The sequence below is a fragment of the Monomorium pharaonis genome, chromosome 3 (genome assembly GCF_013373865.1).
Source record: "Monomorium pharaonis isolate MP-MQ-018 chromosome 3, ASM1337386v2, whole genome shotgun sequence".
Lineage (NCBI taxonomy): Eukaryota > Metazoa > Arthropoda > Insecta > Hymenoptera > Formicidae > Monomorium > Monomorium pharaonis.
In genome coordinates, this window is record NC_050469.1 from 8531852 (window position 1) to 8551335 (window position 19484).

General features: G+C 33.6%; 2 protein-coding genes across 14 annotated transcripts in view; one reads left to right on the forward strand and one right to left on the reverse strand.

Moving 5' to 3' along the window:
• Positions 1 to 2880, reverse strand: part of LOC105829572 (rab3 GTPase-activating protein catalytic subunit) — a 31031-nt gene extending 28151 nt beyond the window's left edge. The window contains exons 1-7 of one of the 2 annotated variants that reach the window (XM_012668543.3): positions 2767 to 2880; positions 2409 to 2686; positions 1768 to 2050; positions 1551 to 1687; positions 1235 to 1448; positions 571 to 979; positions 4 to 215 (exon numbers count right to left, since the gene is read on the reverse strand). In XM_012668543.3, the coding sequence (XP_012523997.1) occupies positions 4 to 215; positions 571 to 979; positions 1235 to 1448; positions 1551 to 1687; positions 1768 to 2050; positions 2409 to 2604 (1451 nt within the window). In that variant the 5' untranslated portion in view covers positions 2605 to 2686; positions 2767 to 2880. Of the gene's footprint in view, positions 1 to 3; positions 216 to 570; positions 980 to 1234; positions 1449 to 1550; positions 1688 to 1767; positions 2051 to 2408; positions 2687 to 2755 lie in introns of both variants that reach the window. The other variant, XM_036284479.1, reaches the window with a different exon arrangement.
• A 1980-nt stretch (positions 2881 to 4860) lies between these two features.
• Positions 4861 to 19204, forward strand: LOC105829575 (Y+L amino acid transporter 2). Of its 12 annotated transcripts, none has more exons than XM_028191144.2 (10): positions 4861 to 5762; positions 6876 to 6947; positions 7631 to 8864; positions 12335 to 12553; positions 13049 to 13319; positions 13665 to 13788; positions 14266 to 14466; positions 17025 to 17174; positions 17319 to 17496; positions 17678 to 19204. In XM_028191144.2, the coding sequence occupies exons 3-10, from the start codon at positions 8588 to 8590 to the stop codon at positions 17737 to 17739; spliced, it is 1482 nt and encodes a 493-aa protein (XP_028046945.1). In that variant the 5' UTR covers positions 4861 to 5762; positions 6876 to 6947; positions 7631 to 8587; the 3' UTR covers positions 17740 to 19204. The 12 variants fall into 12 exon arrangements, with proteins under 12 accessions (XP_028046945.1, XP_028046952.1, XP_028046957.1 ...); XM_028191151.2 differs by having other exon boundaries at positions 7692 to 8864; XM_028191156.2 differs by having other exon boundaries at positions 7717 to 8864.
• The last annotated feature ends 280 nt before the right edge of the window (positions 19205 to 19484 follow it).

The window sequence follows — 19484 nt, forward strand, 5'->3', positions numbered from 1 at the left end:
TACCCAGGTATCAGGATATTCTTCTCCCAGCGGAATCTGATCTCCTGCACGAACTCGTGCCAGAGCTGAGCCAGAGCAGTCGCGCCGCCAAGATTGTGCGTGCAGTGCGCCGCGACGATTGACAAGCGCCATACCAAACTATCCATCGAGCAAGTCTTTACGCCTTTCCACTGGTCATCTTCTACAGCTGCAGTGATATCGTTGTAGGAAAATTTCTGCAAAGATTAAATCTGCGATTACTAATTACATCCACATACATTCAAGTCAATTTTTTATTAAAAAAAAAACTAATTATTAATTGTAATTATTTTAAAACATTTTCACGCTTTGAAAAGATCTCTATGTATTATGCAAAAAGAGACAAAATTAATCAACAATCTCGTTTACATTTTAAAATAATTTGTAAATTAAACGAATTAAGAGATAAATTATTATTTTATAAATTGTATATTTGTGACAGTTATATCAAAATACTTTTTCATTGTTGTAAAATTTGGCTTAGATGTGGTTGGTCTCTTTTAGAGTTGTCCGTTTATATTAGGCAAAGTATTTTGAATGAAACTAGCGTACCAAGTTTTCATCCGCATCCGGAAAAAGGAAATAAAGTATAGGTAGCAGTATCTCCTCTGAAATTGGACCCTCGATGTTTTTATTCTTTTTAGCGCTTGCTCTGCCAACCACGCTCGAAATCGTAGGTATTCTTGACTCGGTGAGCACATTGAAGGCCGAGCTCAGTATCTGTTCATCATCATGAATATAAGATGCGTTCTCACCCAGTAGTTCCACCATGTTCTTCTGATTGTTACACAGATGCAGAAAATCGGTCATGTACTCGCCGAGCAGACAGGCCGGCAAGGGAACCATTTTCACTTGTACCGACCATTCGGGAGCAAGTTGCGGTTCGAGATCCGAGTATCCCTCGCTATCCACCACCACATTATCTGACATTTGCGGCCATGTGACGAATAAGTGAAGTTCCCTGAGAGGATTTAAAAATAACAAAACATATATTACGCATAAATTCTTGAAAAATTTTATAATAATCAGGAACATAACATAAAAGAATTGTCGATTTCAAAAGCAATTAAAATTATTTATCTATAAAAATTTTTATTAAAATTTTTATTTAAAAAAATAATTAAATTGTATTATGTAACAAGCATTTTTATATAACGTCAAAAAATGCTTTCTCATATTACTATGCTCCTGACAATAACATATTTAATCTAAGTACCCGACGGGATCAAAAGTTGCTCCAAAGGGAAGTTTACCCAATTCGGCCACACCTAGTGTTTCTCCCTGCATGAAATCGAAATCTGGAGGTTCTTGCGTCCACGTGCTATTAGTCCAGTCTTTCAATAGGTAAGAAAATCTAGCAGACACCATTATAGAGTCAAGCTTTACTCCGACGCCCTCTCCAATTTTTTGCTTGAAAAGAGCAAGTAAACCTGTAAATAATACCTGTCTGTAAAATAATTTTTCTACGAAAATTACAATTAAAAAGAAATATATTAAAAACTGGATTAAATAAAAACATAAATAATACATACCAGTGAGGTACCTGCAATGTGGTGGAACCTTCTTTAAATGTACCATGTCGAGATTCACACAGGTGCCTTTACCAGCGCAGCATCCGAGATACATTTTCTGCCAGGGTTCCTGTACCTGTACCAATGCCGGTATGTAACTAAAAATGCATAAAAAGAATTACAACAAACGTTTCAACATCAAAAATATGATTCAAAAATTGTACTTGCAGTTGCTTACCAATTTGCATTGTTTGTCGCAATTGTTAGCGAACTGACTACAATCTTGATTCGAGTTTCATCTGTTAAATTTGTTTTTCGAGCAGGTAATAGAACAAGAAATTCTCTAATGCCATAATAACGAGCTATTTCCATACAATTATCATCTAGCTTTACAAAATCACTGGATATATCCAAAGCATCTTTTTGACACTGTATCCATTCTTCTTCGCTTTCTTCCTTTGCTACATCTTCCTCTTCATCTTCCTTCTCCAGCTTATAGTGCTTCAGCAAAAATTCTACATCTAAATCATATAATCATTAACAACAAAGTCAAAGAGTTATAAAAATAAAAGTAGCATTTTTTTAAAGATATATATGTGATAAAAAAATTATTTCACCAAATACATAATATCTCAATAAATAAATGAATAAATCTATATATCACTTGTATTCAATAATTTTTAAATATTTCATTAAAAACGTTATTTGCATGTGCAACATATGCTTCTTAAATCACAAATCGTGCTTCGTGATTCGAATATAACAAATGTGCATCTAAATTTCTTATTAAAAATGTTATTATCAAAGATCTTATTTTATGTATAGACTTTTACGTTCAGGTGTCCAAAATTTTTTGAGTGATATTTCTCACATACAAACCTGCGAAATTCAGCTTCTCCGTGGCCTCGTGCCACTGACAGTTGACAAAATCTCCTGGTTTGAGAGGACTCCTGGCCTTCGTATGCGACAGCTTCCATTCGTGCATGATCTCCTCGAGTCGCGCGATGAACACTTCCCATTCGGAGACAGTGGTGAAGTCGTGATGATAAAAGTCCTCAATCTCCACGTGATGCATCGCGACTTTCTGGCAGTGTTTACATCTGTCGATCGGCGAGCGTTTTCGTTTTCTCCTTTCTTTGTAAATCTCCACGCGCTTCCTGTGAAGCACAGTGTTATTTTTCCTTAAATTTCTTTACGTGATAAATTCCAGTTTTACGTCAAAGTACCATGTGACAACCTTTTAATCCTTTTTCCGTCGAACAAAAAGTCCTACAGCTTTCGTACGTGCTCATTTGACGTTTCTACCTGCGATCACATCAGCTGATCGTCTTCACGTTTGATAGTTCTCCTCACAGATGACGTTCAACTCCAGCTCCAGCACGTGGCGACATCTAGCACTCAAATACTTTTAAATCGAAATTTGAAAATAACAAAAAATGAAATGTATTTCATTATATAATAACCAGAGAGGAACCTGAAAGCGGTTATCGCGTTGTTTTAAGGCCTAAACACAATGCCAGATAATAGGCAATAATAACATTTAAATATAATATGTAAATATAAGAAAGCCTATATTTAAAAATTTAAAAATTAAATATTTAAAAATTTAATATAATGTTGCTAATTATAAAATATAGTACTAATAATACTCCTAAACAATATAATTAAATTATTTTTAACACAGTGCAATCATTTAATTTTTGTGAAAAAATTATGACAGTAAGGATGAGTGAAGGCAATAATGGAATATATACATATCTTTTAAATTATTACGCTCACTCATCCTTTATACTGTCAAAAAGATGTCCGACACGGCACACGTCTTTCAGAAAGCTTTTTGAAAGATATCTGAAAGGTGTTCTGCTGTCTGAAGTCTTTCAGATATCTATAATATAGATTATCTATTTAAAATCTTATAAATTTATCTCAAACAAAATCCTTTCACACATCTTTCGGACTTCTAGAAATCTTCTAGAAATATACGTACCCTTGAAGATATCTTGAAAAAAATATATAATTAAGATATCCACGAGTGACCTCGATATTTTCTGGAGCATTAGCTTTTTGACTCCATTTGGATAAATATTTATTTTATTAAATTTATGACACGCCAGTTCTCTTTATCGCTTTGCGAGCTTATCGATGCGTAATCGCGACTTTTTACATAAGTAAATTGACGCTATCGATTACGTAATACTTTTTCCCCTGTCGATAGGCGTCATCGCACTTCGACGCTGTTATCGCGTCGCGAAGACAGAATCTCGATTTACGGCCTTCGAGGTATCTCGATACCTGGTCGCGATATCCTCGCCGAGGGGAAAGGCCTCGCGCGCCGTCCTCTCTCGGCTGCGCTTAACTAATTGCAAGAGGGATCGGGGACGGCTCTAATTGAACCGCGCCGCTTTCGCCGATCGTGCATCTCGTGCGTTGGCGTTAAAATTTATTTTTATATGGCCGCGGGGATCCGCGACGCGGAGGATTAGAAAGGGGAGAAACACACGCGCGCCTGCGGCGGAAGCCCACCGCGCAGTGACGCTCAAACGAATTCCCCGGAGAACAAATCGGCACATTCACGATCGGGGCGATTGATCAAAATGATTTTGTCAAAAATTAAGAAGAGAAGAACTACACCCGTACCGAGCTTCCTATCAAATTATCGGAATTTACGTTTAAATTGTATTGCGCGAAGCCGAGAATGAATCAAAGTCCAATTTAAATTGAAATTTGAAACGTCGATTTTAAGACAAGCTAAAAATACTCGGGAATTTTTGTCACGCCTATGCGTATATTAAATGTCGTTTTTTATTGTAGTCATTTTTTGTTGTCATTAAAATAAAGTATGTACAAGACTTAAAAACTGATAGGAAGAAAGGTATGAGTATTTCAAAAGAGATAATAATCACGGTCTAGTTAAAACAGAAGTTATTCGGTCTTAAATTATTTTAAATTATATAAAGACAGAAAAGAGAGACATTTTTAAGGAATTATAATACTGTTTGATACTGTTTTATTTAAATCTGGGCCGTTTTCCAAATTTTTCGATTACAAAAAAAAAAATAGATTTGATAGACTAGCTCTATTATTGGCTTCAGTCATCATAACGGTTCGTTCATATTTAAGTAGTGGGTATACACGCATACGATTGCACATGCGAACGGGCCGCGCGTAAATGATAATGCAATGATAATGACGAGAAGGTTGCGCAGCACTGACGAAACGGACGTGCGGCGTCATTGGCGTAGAACGCTTAGCAACGCACTGCAATTGGGAACACGTTATCACGTAAATAGAACATATTACGGAAACCTAATTTTCTTAAAAAATAAAGAAGAAACAACGTTCTAAGACATAATCTTTCTCCGTAATAAAATTTATTTTTGAAACCGTTACAAATGTCGCTCTTATTTCAATTTCGCATCGATTCTTTCCCTTCTCCCCCTTTTTTTCTTTGTTGTCGTCTTTGTTCCCGTCTTTTAATCCGTGTACTACGCGCGAGAGGGAAGAACTTTGGGGCTTCCCGGAAATGTGCGGTATCTTCCGCGTTGGAACCTCCGCTCCGCTCGCGCGTTTCGCCTTGCGTCGCGCCAATGTCGGGAGGATGATGCGCGCTCCCCGTGTACGAGAGGGCCACTCGACTTGCACACCGGGAGACGCGCTTTAGTACATCGCCAGCCTCCCGGTACAGTACGCGCGCGCCCGCGCGTGTGTCATGCTTTCCTCACGGGGGAGAAACATGATCCTTCGCGCGGCGCGAACCGCGAACGGCGCGAAGACGCTGTTGCGCTGCAGGCCGATCAGACGCGCCGGTCCTCACGCGACTCGCGCGAGCGGTTTTCCCGCGGCCGGCGATCGGCGGCGCACGCACGACGCTGATTAACCGCGGACTGAATGCGGAGAGCTCTCTTTTCGTGGGTGAACGTTCACGACGAGACGGTATAGCACCGCGCGCTGTTTGCAGTTTGCAGTATATATTGCAAAATTCATAAATGAAAGATGAAACTAATTCCGCGTGACGGAATCCGCTGTTGTCTGCAAACTTGCGGTAATACGATATTGATCGTTTTGGTGTCTGTGAACCCCGATTCAAACGAGCTGACGTCGTTTTGTTATATACAATACTTTGACATCAGAATGACATCTTTGATGACTCCGAACAGCTTGAAAATCGGAAACCCGATTTGCACGCAAAGGGATCAAATTAGAAGAACATATAGGCTATGTTTCAAAATTGCTGTCAGTACTGAAAATCTATAGTACACCGACAGCAATTTTGAAACACAGCCATAATATAAGTTCTTATTATTCGGAAATAAAGCGGCAGGATTTCGTTCTTACTTGGACGTTTCCGTCGAGGAGAAATTGAGTCAAATTTTTTGTAGCTACTTTGTTTTTTCTTTTTAGTTTTTATCACATTTGAAATATTGTCGCAAACTTCCAGGGTTACATATTGCCCTACAGCGTAACGCAAGTGATAAGTTTGACATGTATTATTTATCTTATTTTGTCCATGTGATAATAAGTCTACATTAATATTAATACTGACACTAATATTATGAACCGTCATAACTCTTTTAACTCTATTTGCTGAGAATACTCTGTCAATTGCCGCGTGTGACATAAACGCATCAATAGGTCTGTCGTTTGTAGTCGCACTGCGTTATTCTTTTTGTAGAAAAATGTATAATTAGATGAGGGAGGAGAAAAAGGGGGGAAAGGCAAAGAGTGCGAAACAGTTCAGTTACAAAGAGTGCAGATTATTAGCGCGTTATAAATAGCATAAATAATTGTTATAAATTCGAAGAAGATTTACTTTTTTAAGTTTCTCACGAATAGATGTAATTATGTTCAAAATGGATTTCTTTTTTATATTTATGGAAATGAGTTTAGAATTGTATAACATGAGAGTGAATTCTTTTTGAATTCTCAATGTTTTTAAAACAGAATGGTTTGGAAAGAAACCCGGAAAAAAATCTCCACATCAAATAGATGAAGTTGTATTAGAATAGATCTAATTTTATAAATTGATTGTGATAAAATTAGATCTGCTGTCATATGATTTTATCTAACATGAAGATTTTTTTCCCGAAAACTTATTTAATAATTCTAAAATTTAAAAAAGTTTTTATTCTCTTTGTTATCTAAATTTTCAAGTTTGAAGCAACGCGGCAATTCTTTTTTATAAAACTTACTTTTCAGAAATTTATTGTTTTTTTCCTCTCTTTTCCCTGTTTACCCATCTATTTATATATCTCTCGTTCGATTATTGCTCGCACATATTTTATATTATATGAAACATTACATTGCCTTCATTCATGTGTCTCAAAAGATACATTATCGTTTCCGCAGGTGTGCATTCTACTTTTCAATGAATTCATGATGCAATACAAACGGGGACATTCGTAAGACGTAAAATCTAAGGTAGGCGCAGTGGTGCAGGAACCCAGTGGTCACTTGCTGATGAAATTGCATATATTTTGATTAGGGTTGAGTAGTAATTAAAAAGTTAAAAAGTTAATATCATAAGTAATTAACTTAGTTAGTTTTCAATAATTTACATTTTATAATTTTAACTAATTACTTTTAACACGTGAACTTTTGTTATTAGCCTTTTTCTTAAGTTACAAATTTACCTATATTAAAAAATTGAAAAAAGCAAATTTCTACATAAAAGACAATATTTCTTTGTTATTTTATATAAAGATAATTTACAAAAGAAAATTAAATCTATTTTATGATTTGTGTTATAATTGTTCTGAGTAATTTAACTAAAAAAACATTATTATTTTTTAATTTAAAAAAATTACTTCTTAAAATTAATTTTTAACATAAATAAAATAATTTTATAAAACATTAACTTTAATTTAATTTAACTAAAAAGAACCTAGATAGCACAGAGAGTTCAAAAAGAACTCAATTGTATGTCATCAATTATGAATTCTTTTTGAGATATATAAATTTTATAAAACTAATTCTTTTTGCATCTCAAAAAGAATTCATAATTGGTGGCGTACAATTGAGTTCTATTTTAACTCTCTGTGCTATCTAGGAATATTAACTTATTCAACCTAATTGGTTTTAAACGACAAATTATTATTATAAAGGAAATATCGCCGATTATTACCCTACAAGAGTTTGATTGTATTTGCGTTGTCTTTATTTGAGTGGAATTGCTGAACGTGTATGTTAGAGTCTCAACAAAGAACAATCAGACGAGGAGTCAGCCGCAGAAATGCTGAATCTCGATGCGATCGATTTCGGCATTGCATCATCCGTCGTTTCAGCGAGGGATGAGGAAGACCGTGAAGTATTGACGTAGCAAAAAAAAAAACCAAATTCGCGAGTGGATTGCTCCCGTGTTTCGCGTTACTCTTGACTCTTCGCAGAAGAATCCCTTCGGAGAAGGAGTCCGCCTCTGATTGCCTCGGATTTCGGAATCAACCCAAAATTTCGGAGCGAGCGCGCCCCGCCGCCAATGGGCGCGCGTGTACACGCGCGGCCACCGCTAGCGTCGCGTCAGTTCGATCGCCAAGCGGCGAATTGTTGTCAAAGGGTAGGAGGTGGTGATGGTAGTAGTGGTGGTGGTGGTGATGGTGATGGTGGCGGTGGTGACTGTGAGCGTACCGGCGAGTATTAAGCAGCGGAGTAACGGCAGTTCGGCAATTGCGGCCCGGCACGTAAGTCACGCACGTGTATCCATCGCGTGAGACGCTCCTTGCCACGTGGTGATACGCGAGCGTGCGCGCGCGCGCGCGTGCTTCTCTCTCTCTCTATCTCTCTCTCTCTCTCTCTCTCTCTCTCTATCTCTCTCTCTCTCTCTTTTGGAGGGTTCTTCCGCCCTCGCTTATCTTCCGCAGCTTCCGCCTCTCCTCCGCCTTGCCCACGTGCGTCACGCTCGTTTCACGTACTCGTGGTGAATACCCATGCGGCACGCCGTCGCGGCAACCGTCGCCCGAGTGCTCCGAGTCGTCGCGTGCAGGAAACGCGTGTGACATTCGCGTACGCGCGCGCGGGCGCGCGCGTGCTCCGATTTCGAAGAGCGCTTTGAGTCCGAACGGAAGATGCCGGACAAGGTAGCGCCGGCGGAGAAGCCGGTCCTGCGGCCCGACGTGACAACGGCCGCGAAACCCAACGGCGACAGCGAGGGCATCAAGTTGAAGAAGGAACTGGGCCTGTGGGACGGCGTGGCGATCATCGTCGGCATCATCGTCGGCGCCGGTATCTTCGTGTCGCCCAAAGGCGTACTTAGGAACAGCGGCAGCGTCGGCCAGGCCCTCATCGTCTGGATTTTCTCCGGGGTCCTGTCGCTTATCGGAGCCCTATGTTACGCCGAGCTCGGTAGGTGATGAAACCTTTCGGGACGGTTGCTCTCTGCCATAAGGTTCGAAATTCAAATGACGCGCTCGACAGGAAGGGAAAGGCGGGGTCAGGACCGGTTCGATTGAACTGGGTACCTGACGTAAGACTGGATTTTAAAAGAAAGAGGCATCTTCTTTGTACGAATAAATTTGCAAAACAATACGTCAAAGGAAAAGAATATGTTAACTGCAGCTTAACAACATGTATATTGTATATGTATTTTGCAACGTACATATGTTTTGTTATTACAACAAAAATAAAAGACTTTTTTAAAAAATAACGCTTAATATTAAATTATAATAAATTCAAACATTGTAACATTCTCGTTAATATATCATACGTTAAACTAACGTATGTTATTTTTTTTTAATTTGTAGTTTTTCTAGTACGTTGTAAATTATATATATTTTTTACAATGTAAAATATTAATATGTGCAGTGTATAAAACTCGTTATCCCTTTTTCAATTTTGTGCATACTTCAGGGAAACTAGATACTTTGATTATGTAAAAGAATTTGAAATTTTGTAAAGTCAATTCAAGAATATTTTTTAATTAAAATTCACTAATTTTCTTCAAGATCCCCTTAAATGTGATTTTAAGACAGAACAGAAATGAAATTAAAAAAGAATTAATTTTATAATTCAAAAATTAAAAAAAAAATTACATGTTCTTAGCTATTTAGAATATTAATAAAAAATTGCTATTTTTTTATGAAAAAATTGTTTAAAGTACAAAAATTAATATATTAAAAATAATCTTTTTTCTATACTTATGAACTTTTTTTTTCTGATCTTAGATTATTTCTAAAATTCGTGATATATTATTTCTCAAAAGCATACATTGTTTTATTTACTTTATATTCTGTTTGCATGTATAAGATATACAAGTTCTTTATTCTTTAATCAACGATACCATTACAGCAATGATACTATTTGTATGTGGCACGTGGCATCAGTACGCCCACATGCTGACGCTGGCGCGATATCTTTAACTATAAGATTTGTTCTATAAGATTCGCTGACAATGAGTTGAGGAAGGATGAATGCGATCTTTAAAATGAATCTTTTCAAACGAAAGATGATATATGAAAGAAATAATCGTTTTCGATATTTATACCCGAGTATTCTTGAACTATAATTTTGTTTTGCAAAATTACAGCTTAAAATTTTACAATATAAAAAGAGAGAAAAGTTTTAATCATTTTAAAAATATTTTTAAAAATATATTTTACTGTTATACATTGTAAATCATATTAAAAAATTAATATAAATTAATAGTTTTTTAAATACTTTTGTCTACATATTCTCTGACAACGAAAAATCTCTAAATAAATATTAACGTGAGAAACATGATATATAATTTTTTTATTTCTTTGATAATTCTTAATCTACAAATAAAACATTTACAGTTTAAATTTACTACAAAGTTTAATTTCTGTTCGAAAGATCAAAGTTTATCGAAATCCATTTTTTGAATTTATAATGAGTTCGTCACCATTTGCACAATGTTTCGTTATTTTATATTTTTATCTGCTAATAAAAATATAACGATCAGATGCATATTTCTCACGCATCAAATATAAAAAGTTATCAAATTTAATCACATATGTTATACAGTACTGTTTTATTTCTTTTAATGATATATATATGTTGTATTTACATACAATATATGTAAATTCATATCTCTTAACCAGCAGGTCATTCACTTGTCAATATTTTTCGCGACTATACTTTAGGATGTCTTGGCTCTACATAATATAAATATTAGTTGAAAGTTATTAAAATTAAAAACTAAAAATTTCTTAGGTTTAATCTTTTTTCTTAATCAACGATTAGAAAAAAAAATTGATTGCATTGGTTTGGTACTCAAATTTTGGTCTTAAACTAACTGCAAAGAAAAACTAATAGAAAATTTAACGTTTATGCAGCGAAAATAATTTTATTTTTCTATAGTTTTAGGTGAATAACTTTTTAAACGAGCAAGTAAATTTAAACGAATTTTTTATCAATATTTATTAGAGTTTTATTGGTATATATAAAAATTTTCACTTAAGTTGTAATGCTATTTTCTTTTGAAATTTGCAAATAAGTATTATACGAAATGATTTTACATAAGAATCAAGAGCAATCAAGAATTAAATAACTTTTAGTCCAATAAAATAATTTTGCTCAATTTTTTTACAGATACATAACAATAATAGAGGAATCTATAAAATTTTTTAATTTTTGATAATATTTTGAGATTGACACACGCTGTCTTATATCCACAATATTAGGCTAATACTGATACAACTGCGTAACAATGCAGATTTCAATATTGATGGTTGGTTGTTTTGAATAACGTTTTTATTAACACGTTTTCGTTATCGTATTTTTAGAATTGATATTCTAGCATTGGTATTTTATTGAATATCAGTTAATTTAATATCTCATAGCTCACTCTTGTGCTATGTTCTTGATTGATCATAATCACAGACATTCTCAAGGTACTTTTAGATTTTAAAAAATGTAATTAGACATTAAAGTATATTAGTCAGAACATTTGCAATTATAATTATTAAGTTTGCAAAATCACGATTAAGGCGCCTTTGCAATTCTTGATTAGTTTATACGTTGATAAGAGAGAAAAGAAAACGAAAGAAAAAAATATGTAGATAACATTGAAAAGGAAAGACTGACTATTAGAAAATTCTATCCTAGAAAACTAGATTACTAAAGAACGTAAAATCGCAAAACCGCAGAATAGTCGAATAGATAAGATGATAAAACGACGTTGCGATAAGATGTATTGTATATAATTGCAGGACTGATTCGCGCGGGAACAAAGTCGAATTGCATACGTGTTAGTGTAGAAATCACTAGTGTAGAAGTAATGCAGTAGATCACACATATGCGATCTGACACTTGACCTGATGATAATTAAACAATGTTTCGCGTATAGTCGATTATCGATAACGAATGATGGTTGTAATATTTTTTGTCCGAATGATCTCTGACATGCTAAGATCTGCGGCTTTTGAGATGAAAATCGATTCAATTTAGCATCTTCCCATTTATTACAAGCATATTAATGAAATTCTGTATAAATACACAGAGATTATTATCATATATGTAAAGTAATAACGTAAATCACATAATTGCATTATTTTTGTGTTTATTTTAGACATGCATTTCTATATCAGTTTATTTTTATGTCCTTTTATTCTTGTCAATTTCTCTTTTAAATATATATTTAATTTTTTAAATATATTTTCTTTCTTACGCACATCTTTATTTTATCTACTTTAATCCCATTTTAATAAATGACTTTTGCTTAAGCGAGATATAATTTATCGCCCCAAATAAACTTCTGTCTATCAAATTCTCCGTGATTTTTTTTTTCATTTAAGAAGGATTAAGTGTCTTAAATTAATAGAAAGAATAAATAATATCCTTTTGCACCCATTTAGGTACGATGATACCCAAATCCGGCGGCGATTACGCTTACATCAGCGATGCCTTTGGACCTTTACCGGCGTTCCTCTACCTCTGGGTGGCCTTGTTCGTTTTGGTGCCAACAGGGAACGCGATCACAGCACTTACGTTCGCACAATACATACTGCAGCCCGTATGGCCGGGATGCGAGCCACCATATGCAGCGGTGCGACTACTTGCCGCTGTGATTACATGTAAGATAAATAAATATGTTTTTTCAAATCATTTTTACAGTCTATAATAAAATATAGAAATATGTACAATATAACGTAACAAAGTGACACATTAAACAACTTTTATTTTATAAATAACTCGATTATATCTTGTAATACAATTAATTATGCTAATGTGCAAGTTATCTTTACTTTCTGCTTATTATTAGCTGATTGATATCTCTCAGGAATTGCAAACATTAGCACCAATTGTTATAAATGTCGCGTGATGTATATGCAAATGTTTGTCTAGACTCCCGAAAGTATCTTGACGCACGTGCAATGAAATGTAAACAGTCGCGTGAAAGATTCACACGAAAACACGACGAAAATGTATGCATTGCAACTTTAAATATAGCCTGGAGAAACGTGTTATTTGTACTGTCTCGTCGAATTGTCACACACTCTATTGCACATGAATGCAACGAGCGCAACAGCAGTACACATGGCAATTTCACTGTTCTGTCACGTGCGCAGGTCTGTTGACTGTCATTAATTGCTACAATGTCAAATGGGCGACCAGGGTGCAGGACATATTCACCGGCACTAAAATCTTTGCTTTGCTGATCATCATGGGGGCCGGTTTATGGTGGCTCTGTATGGGCCACACGGAGAACTTCCAGCATCCGATGGCCGGTACCAACACCCAGCCCGGTTACATCGCACTGGCAATTTATTCCGGATTGTTCTCCTATTCAGGCTGGAATTATCTCAACTTTGTGACGGAGGAACTCCAAGATCCTTACAAGTAATTGTTGTAAATGTTTTGATTGATGTTGAGATTAAATTCTTCACGACTTCTTTGTGATTCTTTGTGACAAGAGAGAAGGGTAATACTGAATCTGATCATATCAAATATTTGCTGATTTTTGAAAGAAAATAGTACTTTGTGCTATTAATTTATATAAAATTAATATTTGATTGTTATTAAATTGTTTTAGAGCTTATTTTATATTTTATTGGAAATTAGTTTAAAATAAACATTTACATTTTTATTAAAGCATGTTTATATTTACGGAAACGATAACGTACGTAAGATTTTAACGGAGACTTGTGGAAATTTTTATAATCGTTGTTTCTTCTATTTTCACAGAAATCTTCCGAAAGCGATTTGTATATCACTACCGCTGGTGACAGTGATTTATGTTTTTGCTAATATCGCTTACTTCGTCGTACTCACGCAGGATGAAATACTCGCGTCGAATGCCGTCGCTGTTGTAAGTACGCTTTTATACTTTAATAACGATTGCAGACGTGGAGTATCGATCTACGGTTTTGCCAAGTGATTGCGCTCGTATTGAATATTTTATCGTCAAAAGAGAGATTGAAATATAGACTCTTTATTTTATAAAGATATAATAAATCTTTCTTTAAGAGTAAATTTTAGAAAAGGCAAATTTAGGAATTTTAGTTTACGCAACTTGCTTGTATTAAATTAATTATAACAGTGTTATATGTTGAGCAATAAGTGGAGGTGAATGTACCTTGTCTTGCGTTACTACTTTTCATTGAAATAAATACTTGATGAAAAAATCTTTACTCGGCAAAAAATTGATAGATACAGCATTACGAGAAGTGAAATCGATTTATCTGACATGCAGAAAAATTGCGCAATCTCTGCCGTTCTCGCTATGGTCGAGATGCAGCTCCACTTTTGCCAGCTTAAGCACTAAATCGGAGAATTTCCTTTCTAGACCTTTGGTGATAAATTGCTGGGTGTTATGTCGTGGATTATGCCGTTCTTCGTGGCATGCTCGACCTTCGGAGCGTTGAACGGTGCGATCTTTGCGTCGTCCAGGTTGTTCTTCGTCGGCGCCCGAAACGGACACCTCCCCACTGCCATTGCCCTCATTAACGTCCGCAACTTGACACCGATGCCATCCCTCATTTTCCTCGTAAGTATCACACGTGAAAAAAAAAGAAAAATAGAAATAATTATTTTATAGAATTGATAATTAATTTTATTAGAATATATAGAATTATAATAATTTCCTCGAATATTATTTGAAGTTTTATTTAATATATGTTAGTATATGTTGTATATGTAAACAATTTGATTTAATTGGTAATACTACTTCCTCATCAAATTTGCAAATAAGTACGACAAAAAATAATTTTATATAAGTGCAAACAAAAAATTAATTAATTTTTTAACCAATAAGGTAATTATGCTTACATTTTACACAAATATGCCATAATAGGAAAATGTATAAAATTTTTTAATTTTTGATAATATTCTGAGATGTAATACATCTTGCTTCAATAGTCATACAACGATGCGTAACAATAGTAGTATCGAAAGTCAGTTGTGAATACAATCTATCACATTGCAAAAGATCGAAGTTTATTGAACGGATGACATAATCATCGACAATGAAACGACACGACTCGAATGGAAGTGTTTATATTGCACTATCGATACTCCATTTTCGACATCGTATCTTTAGTTCTATATTTTAGTATTTTAGTATTTTATCTCTGATATCAGCTAGGTATCGCTTACTGTTGATTTGTTCACAAATGTTTTCTCAAAGATTTGAAAATTTAAAAAGTCTAATTATGCTCAAAACTACACAAATATTTAAATAATAGAATAATCTATAAAACTTAAAAATGTTAATACTATGAAATGGAACGCACATCCTTAAGATACCATTTGACGTCATTTGTTCGCTGGGATCTTTTGATCAATAATTTTTTTGCAAATAGAACTTGAACCAAATAAATAACTCTCGCGAACACTTGTTAAACTTTAATTTATTCAAGTTACCTTAAAAGTTATACGATATCTCAACACTGAATGTATTACCTTTGATATTATTTTAATCACACTACAATATCGATTATCGTACAATTTCTTAAGAATTATTTCATTAGTACGTTATCATATATGTTTGTGTAGTGGCATTCGTCTGGCGATAACGAAAATGGGATGTGACAATGATTCATACAGAATATACGATAGAGACCTCGTTTTAATTAACGTTTTGTGATTGAGTTACAACAATATTGAATTTACTGTAAAATTTGTCTGTTGAATTTGAATTAAAATATTACATTTGTATATTTATACAACACTAAACTCAAATATTTTAATCATAATTACGAAAATTGTGTTTATATATACTGTTAATTATTTTATAAAATATAATAATTAGGATGAAATCGTGATGCATAATTAAAATTTAGAAAAAATTAACAAACAATTATCAACAGAATCTTAATGATTTTAGAAAGGGGTGAATCTTATTGACATCATTACATAATAGATGTTTATTAGCCTTAGTATTATTAAACTGATTATCAATTTAATATTGTAATATTATTATTCTGGTTTAACTTAAAACTGCATTTTAAGATTAAAAAAACAGAAGATACTTTTCTATCTAGTTTGGAAAACTAGAAAATATATATAAAATTACATAAAAAATACAATTGAACGCTAAGTCTGTAAATTGTTAGTTTCATATAAATTTTAATTATGTTACATTTTCAGAAACTTTCAGTTGCAATATCCATTTTTTTAAAATTTTTAGACTTTTTAAGAATATTTTTAAAAATCGCATATCTTTCAGCTATTTTTTACATCTAGCATAAAATAATAAATCAAAGAAAGCAATCGGTACTTTTTGCGCTTTACTACACCCGATGTCGAAGTAATCTGCGCTTATCACGCGCGATAATTCGGCCCGTCCAATTGCCGGGAATAGAATTAATTGACGTGTATAAATCGGGCCCCACAAAATTACATTAAAGCCGGGCGTCTTAATGAAATAAACGAAGCCAGCCGGATCAGAGCAGCGACACACGTAGCGGTATGCTATTGTGTAGCTGGACATCTTGATTTGTGGAACGTTAATTGAGAGCGACATGATCCTTTCATGTCGCTCTCTGGCTTCGTGTCTCTTTGACGATCGGAAGTATGCTCGCGATCTTCCTTTCTGCGAACAAATTAAGAGGATCAACCAAGTTAACCACGTTTAAAGTTACGTCATGCACGTCACGAGTAATGTCAAATGTGTGTTAACTATTTATTTTCTACAAGAAATATAATTAATTGTATATTATAGAAATTATAATTTATTCTAATAAAAATTATAATTAATTCTAATAGAGATTACAATTAATCTTAAGATATCGGTTATTTATTGTTTAGCGATAGCTTTTGAAATTTAGATTAAGAGATTTAACTAATAGATGATGTAGATCTTCATAAACTTTACGTCAAAATTTACCTCACTTAATAAAAAAAAATTTTTATTTTATTTTATTTTTCTTTAAATATAAATATCAATTTTAGATTTTGATGCAAAATTATCTAGACCGTAGTATTAAAATGTTTAATTGTTACGATTCGTAAATTCTAAAAGCGCCGATACGCATGCGGAGCAATTTTTCTATTCTTGTAGTCGGAGTCCAATTCCGAGCGTTAAACTATAATTTCCGTTTCTAGTGCATTATCACCCTGGTACTCCTCATCATAGAGGATGTCTACGTACTAATAAATTATGTCAGCTTCGTTGAGGCTGTATTTACCACACTCTCCGTATCTGGTCTCCTATGGCTACGTTACAAAAAGCCCGATCTCCATCGTCCGATAAAGGTGCGTAATTTTACCATTTAATTTAAAAAAAAATATCTATACTAATTTTCATATATATAGTAGAGTGTGTGTGTATATACATATATATACTTTTCCATTTAATTGCAAGTGAAATCTTATTTTATTTAAATTTTTGTCCCCCAGGTTTCTATAGTATTGCCAATTATTTTCTTCATAATCTGCGCATTCTTGGTCACCTTCCCGTGCTATGTCTCACCATGGGAAGTAGGCATAGGCATGATCATAATTCTATCTGGCATTCCTATGTACTGTATCTTCATTGATTGGAAATCGAAGCCCGCCTGGCTGACTAATGCGTCTCGTAAGTTGTACTTTGAAAGCTTATTGAAATAAGCTGCATATTCACGTTTGTGTAAAAAAAAAAGAAATACTATTATTATATGTATATTTTTTACACTCTGTACTGCGTGTGCGTATTATTTTACATATTATTTTGTTATTATTATATTTTTATATGTGCCACTATTACATTTTTTGTGTAGATAATTTCAACATGATGTGCGCGAAACTATTCATGTGCGTGCAAGAAGACAAGACGGCCTAAGTGCGCAAGACTCGTAGTAATGATTATGAAAAATTTCAAACTCTGTGAACATCAAAATTTAAGAGTGCATTCCACACGCGTCGTACTTTCTCTTAGGTAGGTAGAATATAGTTGTGAATATATATGCAAATACAATGTCGATCATTGCCGTTTATCGAGCAACCGCATAATTGCATAAGTATTAATGATATGAATGCGCAAACGAGCGACACATTGTCGACTTGTAATTTTTATATTATATATATATATATATATATATATATATATATATATCAGAAGTAATTTTGATACATATATATTCATGATTATTTATTATTTAATGAGTGTCTATACGCGCTATTGCTATAGTCTATTAGCATGTAAATTGCATTCAAGTGCCAATTCTTGATACTGCCCGGAGTATTCGAAATGTATGTTTCAAAGATACATTTAGGATAAATATTTAATGATTTTGTAATCTGTATACACACATGCCACATTTTCATTGGCTATGCTGGATTACGTAAACATAATATATAAAAATAATAGAGCTATATTTATTAAGGCATAATAAAAAGGCTAAAAGATCGAGCAAGATTATTAAGTCATGTCGAGAAAACCGGTATAATTTTAATGCGTTCAACTTTTTAAGAATCTTATGTCAATTATAGCGTTTTATTTATTTGCATTTACGAGGACTACTATGTACTTTGTAGGCACTCAAATTTGAATTCAATAAAATTATACTGATTTTGATTCTCGATTTGTATATAGCAAAATAATGCGACATCTGTACACATTGCATACACATAAATATAGTCGATAAAAAGTTTACACGGGATATATAAAGAATTTTGCTTTGATTATTAGTTATGCGTACAATATTATCTAATTTTGATATAATTATTAATCTATTAATTAGATCAATTTTATTCTAATGTAAAAGGATCCTAAGGAAATAGATCTTTTTTTACTTTTAATTATTTACAGCGTATATGTATATCTTTTATTTTAAATTAATTATCTGTACAATATTTATTAATCATTAATATGTTCACAGTTCACTAATCTTGAAAATGAAATATCGCCGATAAAAAGACATAATGTTAAAAAAGATGTTTATATCGTTGTCTGGAACACTTTATTGCCTCTTAAAACGTATGAATGATATTCTTGAGTTTTTTCGAATATGGACTACAAATGCGTCGAGTATCGTTGCCTAAATGATATTTGTATTCTAATCAGATAATTGCTCAAGTATCGATAGAAAATCACCGCGTGGAATAAAACTGTATTCGATAATGACTGATCATGTGCCTTATAAGTGAGCAATTAGATAATACATATTCTGTACAACAGAATAGGGTTTTTGTACAGAATGCATAATGATTAAGTTATACTAATAATGTATGAATAAGAATAGATACATATGTATGTACACCTTGAAGGAACTTATAAAAACAAATAACAAATTTTTGAATAGCAACTTTATTCCAACAGATTTGATAAAACGGTGTTGTAAATCACTTTTAAGTATAACTTGCAATTAGTTTACAAGCTGTTAACGGAGTTAGGAAAGACTAGCACTCTTTTGTGCTGTACATTTGTATTCGTCATTTCTAAATTTCTAAATGCAGAATGTGTGATGTGTGGTGGAAAGACACATTATATATATATATATATATATATATATATATATATATATATATATATATATATATATATATGCCTACCGTCAAACTACTATTATTGCGGCAAATAGGCCA

Bases quoted from the DNA above. Each gene is read 5' to 3' on its own strand.
- LOC105829575 (XM_028191144.2), top strand. From the start codon at position 8,588: ATGCCGGACAAGGTAGCGCCGGCGGAGAAGCCGGTCCTGCGGCCCGAC. The intron at 8,865-12,334 runs GTAGGTGATGAA...GCACCCATTTAG, and splicing joins CCTATGTTACGCCGAGCTCG to GTACGATGATACCCAAATCC. The intron at 12,554-13,048 runs GTAAGATAAATA...TCACGTGCGCAG, and splicing joins ACTTGCCGCTGTGATTACAT to GTCTGTTGACTGTCATTAAT.